The sequence below is a fragment of the Miscanthus floridulus genome, chromosome 17 (assembly GCF_019320115.1).
Source record: "Miscanthus floridulus cultivar M001 chromosome 17, ASM1932011v1, whole genome shotgun sequence".
NCBI lineage: Eukaryota > Viridiplantae > Streptophyta > Magnoliopsida > Poales > Poaceae > Miscanthus > Miscanthus floridulus.
The window spans coordinates 65,416,221-65,430,638 of record NC_089596.1 but is presented as its reverse complement, the minus strand read 5'-3'; the positions used below and the strand labels follow the sequence as shown (position 1 = coordinate 65,430,638).

Sequence of the window (14,418 nt, the reverse complement as noted above, 5' to 3'; positions counted from 1 at the left end):
TTACCTCCTTTCATCCTTTTCAACGCCTCTCTGACTTCAGATTCTTGGATTCTCCGCATAAAGCGCCTATTGGTATCATCAAAAGAGTCATCCAACTGAAAGGTTGTGTCCATATTCTCACCATTGAACAATTTGTCAAAATACTCTTGCCATCGATGTCGGATCTCATCCTCCTTTACCAAGAGATGCTCCCTTTCATCCTTAATGCACTTAACTTGGTTGAAGTCCCGTGTCTTTCTCTCACGAACCCTAGCCATCCTATAAATGTCCTTCTCTCCTTCCTTCGTACTCAAATGTTGGTAAAGATCCTCGTACGCTCTACCATTTGCCACACTTACAGCTCGCTTTGCAGTCTTCTTTGCCACCTTGTACTTCTCTATGTTGTCCACACTCCTGTCATGGTATAAGCGTCTATAGCATTCTTTCTTCTCCTTAATAGCCCTTTGGACTTCCTCGTTCCACCACCAAGTATCTTTAGCCTCGCGTCCCCTTCCTTTGGTTACTCCACACACCTCTGAGGCTACCTTCCGAATGTTGGTTGCCATCTTGTCCCACATATTGTTTATGTCGTCTTCTTCCTTCCAAGAGCCCTCTTTGATAACCCTTTCCCTAAATACCTCTGACGTCTCCCCTTTTAGTTTCCACCACTTTGTTCTTTCAATCTTAGCTTGTTTATCCCTACGGGCACGCACCTGAAAACGAAAATCTGCCACCAAAAGCTTATGTTGAGAAACAACACACTCCCCTGGTATCACCTTGCAATCCAAGCATGCTCGTTTGTCCTTTCTTCTTGCGAGGACAAAGTCAATCTTGCTACAGTGTTGTCCGCTACTGAAGGTCACTAGATGAGATTCTCTCTTTCTAAAGAAAGTGTTGGCTATCATCAGGTCAAAAGCTACCGCGAAGTCCAGAACTTCCTCCCCCTCCTGATTCCTACTACCATACCCAAAACCTCCATGAACTGCCTCGAAACCTGCGCTTGTAGTACCTACATGCCCATTAAGATCTCCTCCTATAAAAAGCTTCTCACTACTAGGTATAGCTCTAACCAGACCATCTAAGTCTTCCCAGAACTGTCTCTTAGCACTCTCGTCGAGGCCTACTTGGGGGGCATACGCACTAATTACGTTCAAGACCATATCACCAACGACAAGCTTGACTAAGATAATCCTATCTCCTTGCCTTCTCACTCCCACCACACCATTCTTGAGGCTCTTATCAATCAAAACTCCTACTCCATTTCTATTCGCAACTGTCCCTGTGTACCAAAGCTTGAAACCTGTATTGTCCACCTCCTTCGCCTTCTGACCCTTCCATTTAGTCTCTTGAACGCATAATATATTTACACGCCTACTAGTCGCGGTATCAACTAATTCTCTTAACTTACCTGTAAGTGACCCTATATTCCAACTACCTAAACGGATCCTAGTTGGTTCGACTAGCTTCCTTACCCTTCGCACCCGTCGACTCTGATGCAAAGACCCTTGCTCATTTTTCACTACACCCGGGCGCCGATGTAGCGCGCCACTAAGGAAGCGACGACCCGATCCTTGGTTACTTGACACCATGCCCAGATCACGACACGGCACGTCACGGGGGTGACGACCCGGCCCTTGCCCATTTAACACCATACCCGGGTTCCGATATGGCGCGTCGCTAAAAGGGTTACGCCCCAACGATTTTCTTTCGGGGTTTGACAAAATTTAATGACCCTATAAATCCCTACAAGACTAAACTACATGTTTGTTTAATATCTCACCATGTTTTGATGATGAAGTGAACAATTTAGGCCCCTCTAATTCATGGGCCACGCTCCGCCACTGGCAGTGGCCCAACAATCTGTTGCTACTCGACACTAGGCCGGTGGATCAATTAGATCCACAGCCAAAACCTTCCTATGACTATGAGAGCGGTGCCCTGGCGGAGATCGATCTCCCCAGGGGCGGCACGGTGGCGACAGCAGCGGAAGCCTTGGCTCAGGATCAAAACCGTAAAGGTTTGTGGTAGGGGGTGGGGGCAAGACAGCTCACCGATACACATGGCAATATGGGATTACAATATCCCTAACTACCAAATATACTCTCTTTTTTTTCTTTTTTTTTTCTCGAACATGCAGGAGAGCTGCGTATCATTGTATTAATAGAAGAAGAAAGAGTCGTACATAGACCCAAACCCACACACACCCACTCACTACAAGGAGACTAAATCACAAACTACCAAATATAAACATTCTGTATGGGTTATTGAAGGTCACATGAGGAAAAATAATGTAAACTATAAAAAATAGAGAAAGGAACATCAAGAACCAAATGTAAATGAATGAAATAAACATAAAGAAAACACAAGTATATGCATTGCACCTTAAATATGACGGTTTGGTATATGTTTTTTATATAATACAAAAACGATAACTTTGACTGGAGGAATCCGCCACAGTATGTACAGCCTTCTTCAAAAGCATATCTGGAGATAAAAGCTTAACTTTTGGAATAATCTTGGAACTTATGAAAAGAAACCAACTAAACCATACTGTCTACAACTCTACATAACTTGGACAGATTTATAAAATAAAATAATTCTATATACAAATACTTCTAAGTTGAAGGTAATCCACTGAAGCGGCATCACTAACAATTATGCAGTTACAGTTTTCAATCTCAGGTGTGGGCCACCTATGCTTTGAGAATTGCACTGATTGACTAATTTTACCCTTTCTCTTTTTCCTTGTTTTGAAATGAATTACTCTCGTTAAACCAAGGCAGAAAACAAGAAGTCAGATCTGTTTCTACCATTCATGTGCTACACATGATGGGAGAGTCTGGCCATACATCGCAGAGTCATTTGATGTGCTACTTGAATCATAACAAAACTAAAGCATCATGGTTTAAAGTTAGTCAGTAGGAACTTGTATAAATCAATAAATTATTTTTTTCTCGAAAACGCAGGAGAGCTGTAAATCAATAAATTATGATAGAGGAACTTATACAATAGCGCTGTCAGCTGTGGGCAGCAATGTATTACTTTCCTCGAAAAACTTCTATGGTCATGGCTAATGCAGAGTGATACATGCAGTAGGCAAGAAAAGGTTGCATGAGCCTGGCATTCTTCTAACAAATTGTGCTGATGGTAGGATTGGTTAAAATTCAAACTGTTGGGTTCTTGTAATTAAGTTGTGATTTAGTAATGAAATTTGGGTTCGCCCACTATGGAAAACAGGAACTTTCTTTCTTAATAGCCTAGGTTTGTTTAAACTTTAAACAACAGAGTCTATGAGCAATTATAAGAATACATGTATTGGTTTTGCTTGCTTCAATCATGCCACATAATTCTATAATCACCAGTGGTATCTTTCAGAATATGTGGTTAGCTAATGCTTTGAGTTGGGTAAGCTACAAAAGCAAAGAATGATGATCATTAGGCTGCAATGATTCTGTCTCCCCATCCCCATGCATGTAACTGCATCCATATCCAAGCCTCAATTATCTATAGGATGTTGCAGCAAAGAACAACTCATCGAGGTGCACTGGATATGGTATTCTGGATAAGTTAATGAGATTATATCTCTATAAAGTCTTATCACAGAAATAAAAATCACATAGGATGAGTGTGCTAATTTCCGCAGGAAATGACTACCAAGATGAAAGTCTTTTATGAACTCTCCAAAACAGGAACTAGGCAAATGATAGGGGTTGCATTATACTAATTCCCACTCCCATTAAACATATCATGGACTGATGGACACACACTAAAGTTTCAACTTTCAACTAGACTAACCTCTACCGGTCTACCCAGTACAGTTTCCATAGGTGAAAACGTGGGCAGGGACGACTGCCCTAGTGCCCTGTCCCTTCTGAGTTCTGAGTTCTGGCAAATAACTCTTTATACAGCAAATATTCACCTCCAACTCGAAGTTCTTCCATGATCAGAAGAGGTGGAACGCGAAACAAGGTTTCAGAAGAAGGGAAATAATTCCTAGTGGTTAACCATATGACTTGAATCTACTGCGAGAAACTATGGATCGAGAAAATGGGCAAAGGGGTTGGTTACCAGTAGCACGGGGTGTGGGTGAACGAGGAGACACCTACGGGCCAGCTGCTCATCGCCGGGGGATTGGAAGGAGCAGCGACGGGAGAGGGATCGCCGCCGACGGCTGCGGCTCGGGCCGCCGCCGTCCATGGAGAGGCGGGTGAGGTCGGCGACGGGGAGTGGCTGGTGGAAGCGTGGACCTACTATGCAGCAGAGTGCCAGACTGTCAGAGCTCGAAGCTGGGCTTGGATTGAAAGTTCATAGCCCAAAACCCATGTAATCTAGTACTCTAGTTGTTGGGCCGCTTTACTCCAGTTGTTAGGTGAAAAAAAAATAGACTAGAGGGAAAAGTCCTCCTGACCCATCATATCGTCCGATTTACCTCTTTAAACTATATAAAACAAAAGTATTTACACTTCTCAATCAAACTACTTAAAACCATTCAATTTACATACTTGAGTGGTTTTAAAAGCAGTTTTAGCTAATGTAGTGCCGCAACAGTCGTCCTATGTGGCGCCACAGTCAGCAATGAGGAAGGTAAATCAGACTTTCACGATGGTTCGGAAAGATCAATTAGACTTTGTTATAAAATTATAGAAATATATTTTCAAAAGTTATCAAATATTCTAGAACAAATATACATTTATAATACTAAAATTGGATTTAATGTTAGAAAATTTACATAGAATTTGTTTCAACACGGAAAAATATATGAAACCAGTTTTATATTTTTCCTAAAATCGAGCTCTACCTTTTTCTTTCATGCTTAGAATTTTTTGAATCTTATATGGTCTTCTAAAATTTAAAATTAGTCAAATATGAAATGAAGGATGCAGACAAAAAGAAAATTTCTTGCAGAGCATAGCGTGAATTAATGCGCAACCCACCGTGTTAAACTGCAAAAAAAGGGTTCCTTAGCACCAATGTCCTGCTTAACCATTGAGACATGCATGAGGAAGTTCAAATAAAAATACAATTCAAGCTTTGATTGCACATTAACACACATGTACCATATGGTTTAACTTTGTAGCTACACTGTCTTATTCAAGGAACACCCCAACGATGACATATGTAGGATGATTGACCATCAGCAGCAGCCGACATACAACTTCTCAGACTCTGAACGTCTACGATGATAGACGGTATCCATATAGACACGATTTTCCTCATTCTTCATCATTGGCATAGGTCTGCGCATGCAGCGAGAGCACATGATTAAGTAGAAAGCCGGTTTGGATGAGCTCGAGATGCCGGACTTTCATAAAATCATGCTCCTAACTCTAAAAACATAGAGAATAATTTTAGGGAGTTTCATATTTTTAAGTTAAAATAAATTTTCTATGATTTTTAATATTAAATTAGATTTTAGTATTTTTAAATGTATATTTATTCTATAAAAATATTTGGATTTTTTTTTTGAAAAATCACTTCTATAATTTTTTATAAAGTATAATTGATCCCCTAAACTATCGCGAAAGTCTTATTTACCTTCTTTGTTGCCCATGTGGCGTCACGTCTGCAAAAACTGCTTTAAAAAACACTCAGGAAGATAAATCAAATGGTTTCAATAGTTTTGATGAGCACAAACACCTGGTTTTATAGTTAAAGGAGGTAAATCAAACCGGAGCTAAAAAACATTTTTAGCAACAATGGTACTCCCTCCGTCCATAAAAAAAATACAATTCTCACGTACAGAGAAATCAAAGAGTTTAAACTTTGACTAAAATTATATAAAAAAATACTAACACACACAAGACAAAATATACATCATTAGATTAGTTATAGAATATATTTTTATAATAAATTTATTTAGAGACATAAATACTAATACTATTTATGACCGACACGATTCTCATAATTACGTTCTTTACCGATGGGAGAGAGTAAATAGCAGGTGGACCTACCTTTGAAGTTGGTAGTCACTGTACGATGGGGCCAGCACCCGGATCCACCGACGCGGACACGTGTCCAGTGCAGTCGCGTCGTCCGCTACATTCTTGGAAAGCTGGACCCCACCTGTCGCCGTCTGCAGCCGTCACAGCTAGGCTTAATAACGACACGTGGCCCTGTTAATAACCGAACAACTCCGAACAGGCGAACAGGGCTCGGTAGTGCTTCCTCTTTTCGCTCCTTTCCGGGTTCCGGCAGGAGAAGGAAGATTTGATGAAAGCGGCGCGACGATGTCCGCCAACGAGCTCACCGCCGCGGATGAGGTACGCACCGCTTCGAGATTCCCTTAGAATTCGTTTCGCGTTCGATTCCTGGGTTCGTGCGATTGGTTCCCCCGAAAAATTCTGGCCGCATGCGTTTGGTTCACATCGGTCTTGTTAGTAAAAGGTGATTCGTGCTCTCCAGGTTGTAATGGAGAGCGGAATTGCGGTGGTTTTCTTTAACCCTTTTTGGGTCGCGGTGGAAAGGGGCCGTAGCTTCAGCCCGGTGATTTTTTTTGTGGGAATTCAGGTTCAGTTGGGGGCTTGGGTAATGCGCCATTCTGAAGCGTCACGGTATGCTGCTGTTCCAATGTAGCCAGGGGCCCTGGCCTGCAACGGAGGTGGATGGCTACATTTAAAACAGGGAAGCTGACAAAAAAATAAATTTGGAGAAGTATTTTAGACTCGGTTCAACAAACCACTAAACCTTGATGGTAGAAATAAGGGAAATGTTTGCGTGTTAACTAGTGTTCATTGGGGATTTGGGAGAAGAATGTGCGATGCTCTGATGTTGTGATATTGGGAGTTATCAGTTGATGACCGTTATTTCCAAGCCTCTACCAGTAAATACTGGACTTGTACTGCTCTTTCTTTTTATATAATAGTATGTTGACTTTCATTAGCTCATGAAGTCTGTCATCCTTGTATTATCTTTATCTCCCTAAGCCCTTAATGGCATTTCTTATATTGCAGGTTTCTGATGAAAGAATAAACTTTAATGTGGCTACCTCAAATCAAGCTGAAAATGGAGACATCACCACAGTTAGTTTGCTGGAGTCAGAGAGGGCGGCCTATGCATTTATTCCTCAAACTCCTATCAGATCAACTGATGCACACCTTGAAGAGTTCTCTGAAGCTTTGAGAAGTAATATTGCATACTCGATTGCCTAATATATGTATATATGTTACTATACTCACGTGTTTAATATGACTTACCATTTGCAATGGAAGCTGTTGCAAAAACACTGCGACGAGTTGCAGAAGGGAAAGCTGCTGCTCAAGCAGAGGCAGCTGAATGGAAGCGCAAGTATGAATTAGAGATGGCATCCAAGGAACACAAATGTCATAATGTAATCAAAGGTCTGTTTTACACGACTAGAGCTTGTGCTCTACTATTCCTTAGCAGTTGTTATCGAATGCGATTCAGCCTCCGCTGTCTTTTTTTCTTTAGAAAACACAATAGAAGTACACACAGGAAGGCACAAAATACTGTGAAATGATTTGTTTGTGATTTTTTTTTTCTCGGAGAGCTATGTATCATTATATTAAATAAAAAGAAAAAGGATAATACGAGTACTCCACACATGATTTCTTTGTGATGACTCTGAACTCTTACTAGTCAACATGTTTGAAAAAAGTAGGATGCCATGCTTATGCTTTTCAGTACTCCCGTCACATTTAAGTCTTTATCAAAGTATTAAGACAGTGGAATAGTGATTTTACACTTTCTAATATCCAGTACTAGAAAATACAATGAGCATCATTTTCATTGAATAAATTTGGACTACAGACATATGCCTTCATATTCTATTACCATGTGTTTTATACTCTCTTGCCGGCTTGCTTGTCTTGTTTCATTGTTTGGGTAGGTTGCTAAAACTAACTTTTCTTAATCCGTGCCAAGCATTCAATCTTGGTCCTGGAATTCGATCGTAGCTATTAGCATTGCAGTTATTGTTGTAATCTAGTACTGAGTCCAGAATTTTTCTCCCTAGATTCATTTTGCATCATGTGGTCCTAGAAAGGAGTCAACTATTTATTAGTTTTTGTCAACCAGAAAGAAGTATAGATATGTTTTCCTGCAGTTTCACATGTTCTCTTTTATTTATAACCTGATCACTTGAGTTTTGATCCCACAACATAGTAACCTTGTATGTTAAAAATAGAACTCACAAACAGTCGTTTGTACCAAAAGTTATACCTTCAGTGCATGGTGTTTATTTAACATGTCAAAGCAAAGTTTATGTAACATAAAAATAGTTTAGTGATCCTGCAGGCAAACTTTCTACATCAAATACATGACCACATTTGTGGAGATACATTAGGAATCTGAGGCAGCAGTTAACAGACTGATTTCACTTGTAAATATTTCTTTCCTTAATGCAATGATACACAGTCCTCCTGCCGAATTCAATTTTTTTAACAAAATGATTTCATTCTCTTTCAATACATGTAAATCTTGACAAGGGTAAGGATACCTTGAACTCAAACTGTAACATGTGCAGGCTGCAGTAACTTTGGGAAGGACAAGTTAGAGCAACCGACTAGTCAATTGGCATTGGAGACTGCCCCCATTGATCAAACAAGTTGTTGTGGAAACCATGGGATCTGTTCACATCAAATACTCCAGGATGAATGTCCTGGACCTAAACGAAAACCATGATGAAAAGATTATTGGAAGAAAGGTATCCTTAGGGCAAGAGTTTCCTTACATTTATTGTCAGCTTCAGTGCATATGACATTTAAGTGTTCCTTTTCTTTTTCCTTTTTGCTTCTATTCTTTGGGGCGTGTGTGCTTCTGGGAGTGTTCAACCCTGCTGGGCTAGTTTTTCTAGTATTTGATCTTCTCTTCTTAATATAATGATGGGCAGCTCTCCTGCCGGTTCAAGACAAAAAGTGCATATGACATAACTAAATGGTTATTATTTTTATGTAGCGTGATTCATTTTTGCAATCAACTCATGTCCTGTAATTCCTCATCTAATGCTGCTGAACTGCCTCAAGTTACCTGTTATTGCCTACGAAGTTGAAAGGAAACAAATAAAAAAGAACATAGAAAACTACATATAAGCTATGTTATGCTTATCTGCTTTTTTCCCCCTCAAACACGCAGGAGAGCTGCCTATCTTTTGTGCTGATGTGCTGATAATATTTGTTCCAGTGTTTGTCTTCTATTTTCTTCTTTTTAATATTGTTATTTTGTCGAATTGTATGGGGGATCACACAACTTATACCTGCTGACTAATTGATAATGACATACAATCCATATGTTCAAGAGACACCCATTCTCACTGTTCGCCTAATATTCATTTAGCCCATTTAAAAACTGTGTAAACGCTACATTGCAGTATGCCATTTCTGTTTAATTGGTCGTTTAGCCCGTTTAATTGGCCATTTACTGTTTAGTGTTTAGGAAAACACTGTTTGGTAATTTGGTTACATATAAGAGCTCACCGGTTTTTCCTATTCTTGTTTCAGTTGGAAGTTAGTTTAGATTGCAAGTTAGTTTGGGTTGAGCATGACTTGTTTGTGGGAGATCATGCACGACTGTTACACACTCAACGCATGCCATGTTCGTGCGAGAGTTGTGCATGTCGTGCGGAGTGTCAGGTGTCCGTCGTGGGATGGTATGACTGTGGTGGTGTTCATGCCCGCCTTTCTAGTTTAATCGATCTCTAGCTCCTGTAATCAGTCTTCAAATAACAGAGCAATACACAGAAGATGCTGCCAGTTGTTCTTAACATTCAGAGTGTTCATAGTTGTTCTTGAGTGTGTCTTCCTAGGTTCATTGGGGCAAGAATTGCCCGACAAACACTGCCTACGCTGACCTAGTGGGATGACGCTTACGAGAAACTGCCATGGTTTTTGTATGATTGAAAACTAGGCATCTTAATAAACATATTAAGGATCAACTACATCCCTTGTAATGGCTTGACTTGAATGATTTTTTTCAACTTCTTGGATATATTGTCCAATTAGACAACAATTAAGGTTGCAACCAAATTTATTTTCTGCATGTTGCAAGACCAACTTCAACTTCTTCTGTGCACACAAAGCTTAAAGTAGCTCAATCAATTGGAGAAGCAAGCCCTACCATGAGTACTAGTTGTTGACTATAACACTTGGTTTTTGATAGTGCTAACCCGGACACTATTTCAAGTTCTGGTGCTTTAGAAGAAATAATAATGAGTTCATAGTTAAGTCAAATACTTTTCATGAACACACAAACATTTTTTTCTTGTTTATCTAGGCACCTTTTAGACTTCTATGGGGATGTGATGGGGATAAGAATGGTCAGCACAAGCGTGATTTTGTGTCCTTCGAAAAAGGTGACATAAAAACAGCGGAGCGCAGCAATAAGCAGGTAATTCATTTTGAACACAATGTCCTATTTGTTGCCACTATGAATGATCATTGAGATAGTCTAATTGCTGCTGCATCGTTGTATCTCAACAAATACTGTGCTTTCAGATTTTGCTAAAATGGGAATCCCCTCTGCAAACAGTTCTTTTTGTTACTAAACCTAATTCCAACTCTGTGCTTGCTCTTTGTGCTGAAATGGTTAGGTATGCTCCTTTCATGCCTTGTCTGAATGTTCTTAACTTCCATCAATTATCTGAAGTTATGCATTATATTGCAATTTTTTGCTGTAATCGATTATCTACGAGTTTAATTGTCATGTGGAACTGTATATAGTTAGATATATTTGTATCTCCTCTGCTGCATTTTCTGCAGATGGCTTAAAGAGCACAATAATATGAATGTGTTCGTAGAGCCACGAGTTAGAAAGGAACTACTGGCTGAAGATTCTTACTTCAGCTTTATCCAGACGTGTAATAATGGTAAGTGGCTTTTTATACATTTTATATGAGGCCCGTATCAGGTTTCATTTCCTTTCAAAAGCCAACACTAAAAATCCTTTTGTTTCGCTCCTTCCGGATTTGTGACATATAGTCATATATCATCAGCAAGTGTGTGTACATTTAGTACCAATAATTTTCTATATAAACAATGTATATGGCCAGTTCTTATGAGAGTGAAAAATAAATATATTGTGATTTACTTTGTGATTACATCAGGAATGATAATCCAATCTGTTTTGCTTATGCACCTGACTAAGCATGAAAACGTAATTGAGATACAAATTTCTAGATCTTGCCTTGGAATTTTCTGGGTACATTTTGGTGTCATCTCATATTCAGTTGGCTCTCTGTTGGTTTCTTTACTGTAGCACGTTGAAATGGGTATGGGATGAGATTACCTTGAGGAATTTTTCTTTCCAATCACTCACCAAGTTTGCAGCCTTTTCCTTTACCAAGAAGATATCAACTCAATAGTTGTTACCATGTGCTGTGAATGTTGCTGACTTGCTAATAATTCTTGATTGGGTCATCTATTATCAAGCAGTTTCTTTTCCATTGGTGAATTATATCTGTTAAAGTTCTTTGCAATTATTTTCTTCATGGTATCCTTATTTTTCAATAGTTTAAGATATTTTTATGTACTTATTTTATCCACCTGTAAACCTTTCCTTTTGGCATCCAACTAATCAAAATATATTTTGACAGATCAGGAAGCAAAGACATTGCATACGAAAATTGATCTGATTGTAACTCTTGGCGGTGACGGAACTGTTTTGTGGGTATGCTTCTTGAATTATGTGACAGTTTACTGTGAGTATGGATATTTTGTGGTTAGTTAAACACAGTAAACTCATTGGTTACTGCAACATTTTAGTGAAACAAAGTAGCATTCTGTGTGTGGTGTGTTGTAGTGGTTTCATATCCTTTTCTTCTCTTTAATATAATGATATAGCTCGTCTATGTGAGAAAAAAGTGCCATTCTTTTTCTTATACTCAAAAAATAAAATCCATGTAATATTGAATGGCCTGTAAGTGTTCCTAATTCCTATGCCGATAGAAATTTATTTTACGAGTTTTACTCTGCACTCTTGAATTACAGTGGTGTATTGATTAGAAGAAATAGAATGGACCCTGTTTTATATCTCCTTGGGGTGCGCATATTCAGTTGGCAAGAGTTGGTCTATAATATTATACTCTCTCTGTTTCAAATTATAAGTCGTTTTGACTTTTCTAGGTACATAACTTTTGTTATGTATCTAGACATAGTGTATATCTAGGTGCATAGCAAAAACTATGTACTTAGAAAACACTTATAATTTGGAACCAAGTGAGTAATAAAAGTTGCAAAGTGTCTCTATTTTGTTATTCTCATGTAAATATAAGTATTTATGTCTCATTATGATAATCTGATTAATCTAGGCAACTGGTTAAAATCTCTTAACAGGCTGCATCATTATTCAAAGGGCCAGTTCCCCCTGTTGTTGCGTTCTCTCTTGGATCATTGGGATTCATGACTCCATTCCGTATCCTTAATTATCAGTGTTGAATGCTTGATAACCATGTTGGTACAGTATGCATGGGGAGGTGGGGATGATACGAAGTCCCTTCCTGGGAGGGGCATTGATCTCAAACACTGGGATGGGACATTGAAGACAGGTAGACATCCCACATGAACCTGATCTGCTAGCCATGTATACTATCATTCACAATTTTTCTATGCACTACTTGAACAAGCGCAGAGGGGATTGGCCTTGTTGTCATTCCTTCTACTGGTTGAGCACTTGAGCTTGATCTGTAAGTTAAATTGGTAACATACACCTGTTATAAACATGTCAATGTGATTGACATTCTGTATCATATCCAGCCATCGACTTGTAACAGAGTTAGGGCGGGCTAATGTCGATGGATATGATATGGGAATCCGCAGGGAACCACATGTATCAATTCCTGAGTTCCTTGAAGCAACTTCGGACAATTTTGGTAACCATTTCACCGTCTTCTGTAATTTGTAGTGCTTTTGCCTGATGGCTCTTCAATCTGGAGGAAACCAAACAGGCACAAGTTGACAGTTTCATTTTCAGTTGGAAACTAATGGTGAATTTAGCTATTTTTAGCCTCCCTACCAGTTCACATAAAACATTCCAGCAAATAAATACATCAATAAGGCTTATCTTTCTTGGTGGCATATTTCTTGCATCCTCTTTAGTATGCAACCCATCTCTACCCTTATAAATAATTAGTGAATATGATCTCGCCATTGACAGACATAGATGTAATTTTAATCTGTACTCTCAAGTGTGGAACCTTGATATGTCCTTTTTTATTTATATATAGGTCAGATCTCTCTGTAACTGTATTTCTTGCAGAATTTTCAACTAATTCAAGTTCACTTATATGTCAGTATGGCAGTTCCATTGATATTTATACCTAGGGTGGCAGGGCGCTTACAATTTTGTGCCGGTGCACATAATCTGTAGAATTATGACATTTTATTTACTCAAAGGAGCTTTCTGCTCCGTGCTCACCCACCATAAGAATATATTGGTACTTAACTCATGTTAAGCAAGCGAGCAATACCGTGAATGTTTGGGCAATGTGCTAAAACAACCATTTAGCATCACACTGAGGAGCCGTCTGCAGTGTCATGTGATCCGTGATGCAGCTAAGGAGCAAGTTGAGACCGAGGAACCAATTCTAGTACTAAATGAAGTGACAATTGACCGTGGAATGTCATCTTACCTTACCTACCTAGAATGCTACTGTGACAGTTCTTATGTTACACGCGTACAAGGAGATGGGCTAATAATATCAACAACATCTGGAAGCACTGCATATTCATTGGCAGCTGGAGGATCAATGGTTCATCCACAGGTGGGCATATGGTTTGGTCTGCAGATTTTGTTCAGCACTGGAGAATTTTGTGTTAAGGTTCTCCAAAAGTGTGTAGTCTATTCATTTTCTACATATAAACTTCGAAATGAGTTGAGACAACTAGCTGCCCCAATGTCTGTTTCTTTCTAGATTTGTCAGTGCAAGTTATTCATGCTGCCATTCTAATGATATGTTTTGCTGGTATATGCAGGTACCAGGGATCCTTTTCACACCAATCTGTCCGCATTCGCTGTCATTCAGGCCCTTGATTCTACCAGAATATGTAACTCTGCGCGTGCAAGTGCCATTCAATAGCAGGGGGCAGGCTTGGGCATCCTTCGATGGCAAGGGCAGGATTCAGCTAGGACCAGGTGATGCGCTCATCTGCAGTATTTCCCCTTGGCCTGTACCCACAGCGTGCCTTGCGGACTCGACAACCGACTTCCTGCGAAGCATCCATGAGGGTCTCCACTGGAACCTGAGAAAAAGCCAATCGTTCGATGGCCCATCTGCATGATCGTTGAAGGTTGTACAGCAGTATGGTGTCGGAGTTGAGATGGCTAACGGATTGGTATGTGCATGTAAGCGTGATGCATCGCAGTCCAGGAAAAAAAAAATGCACCAGATGCTTGTAAGTACATACTAGTCCAGCACGTGTATCCAACTCTGAGCAGTGTGTCTTTCCTTATTTCAACAAGATGAATATAAATCAATTCTGATCCGTGAAA

General features: G+C 39.6%; 1 protein-coding gene across 1 annotated transcript; it reads left to right on the top strand.

Annotated features, from left to right (window-relative positions):
• Positions 1-6,110: 6,110 nt before the first annotated feature.
• LOC136514877 (putative NAD kinase 3) lies at positions 6,111-14,411 on the top strand. Its single transcript, XM_066508582.1, is given in 12 exon segments — positions 6,111-6,239; positions 6,930-7,101; positions 7,188-7,316; positions 8,462-8,604; positions 8,606-8,641; positions 10,207-10,320; positions 10,428-10,522; positions 10,692-10,798; positions 11,525-11,598; positions 12,264-12,342; positions 13,383-13,690; positions 13,902-14,411. Coding segments are annotated over 12 exon segments (1,596 nt in total). The 5' UTR covers positions 6,111-6,206; the 3' UTR covers positions 14,208-14,411.
• The last annotated feature ends 7 nt before the right edge of the window (positions 14,412-14,418 follow it).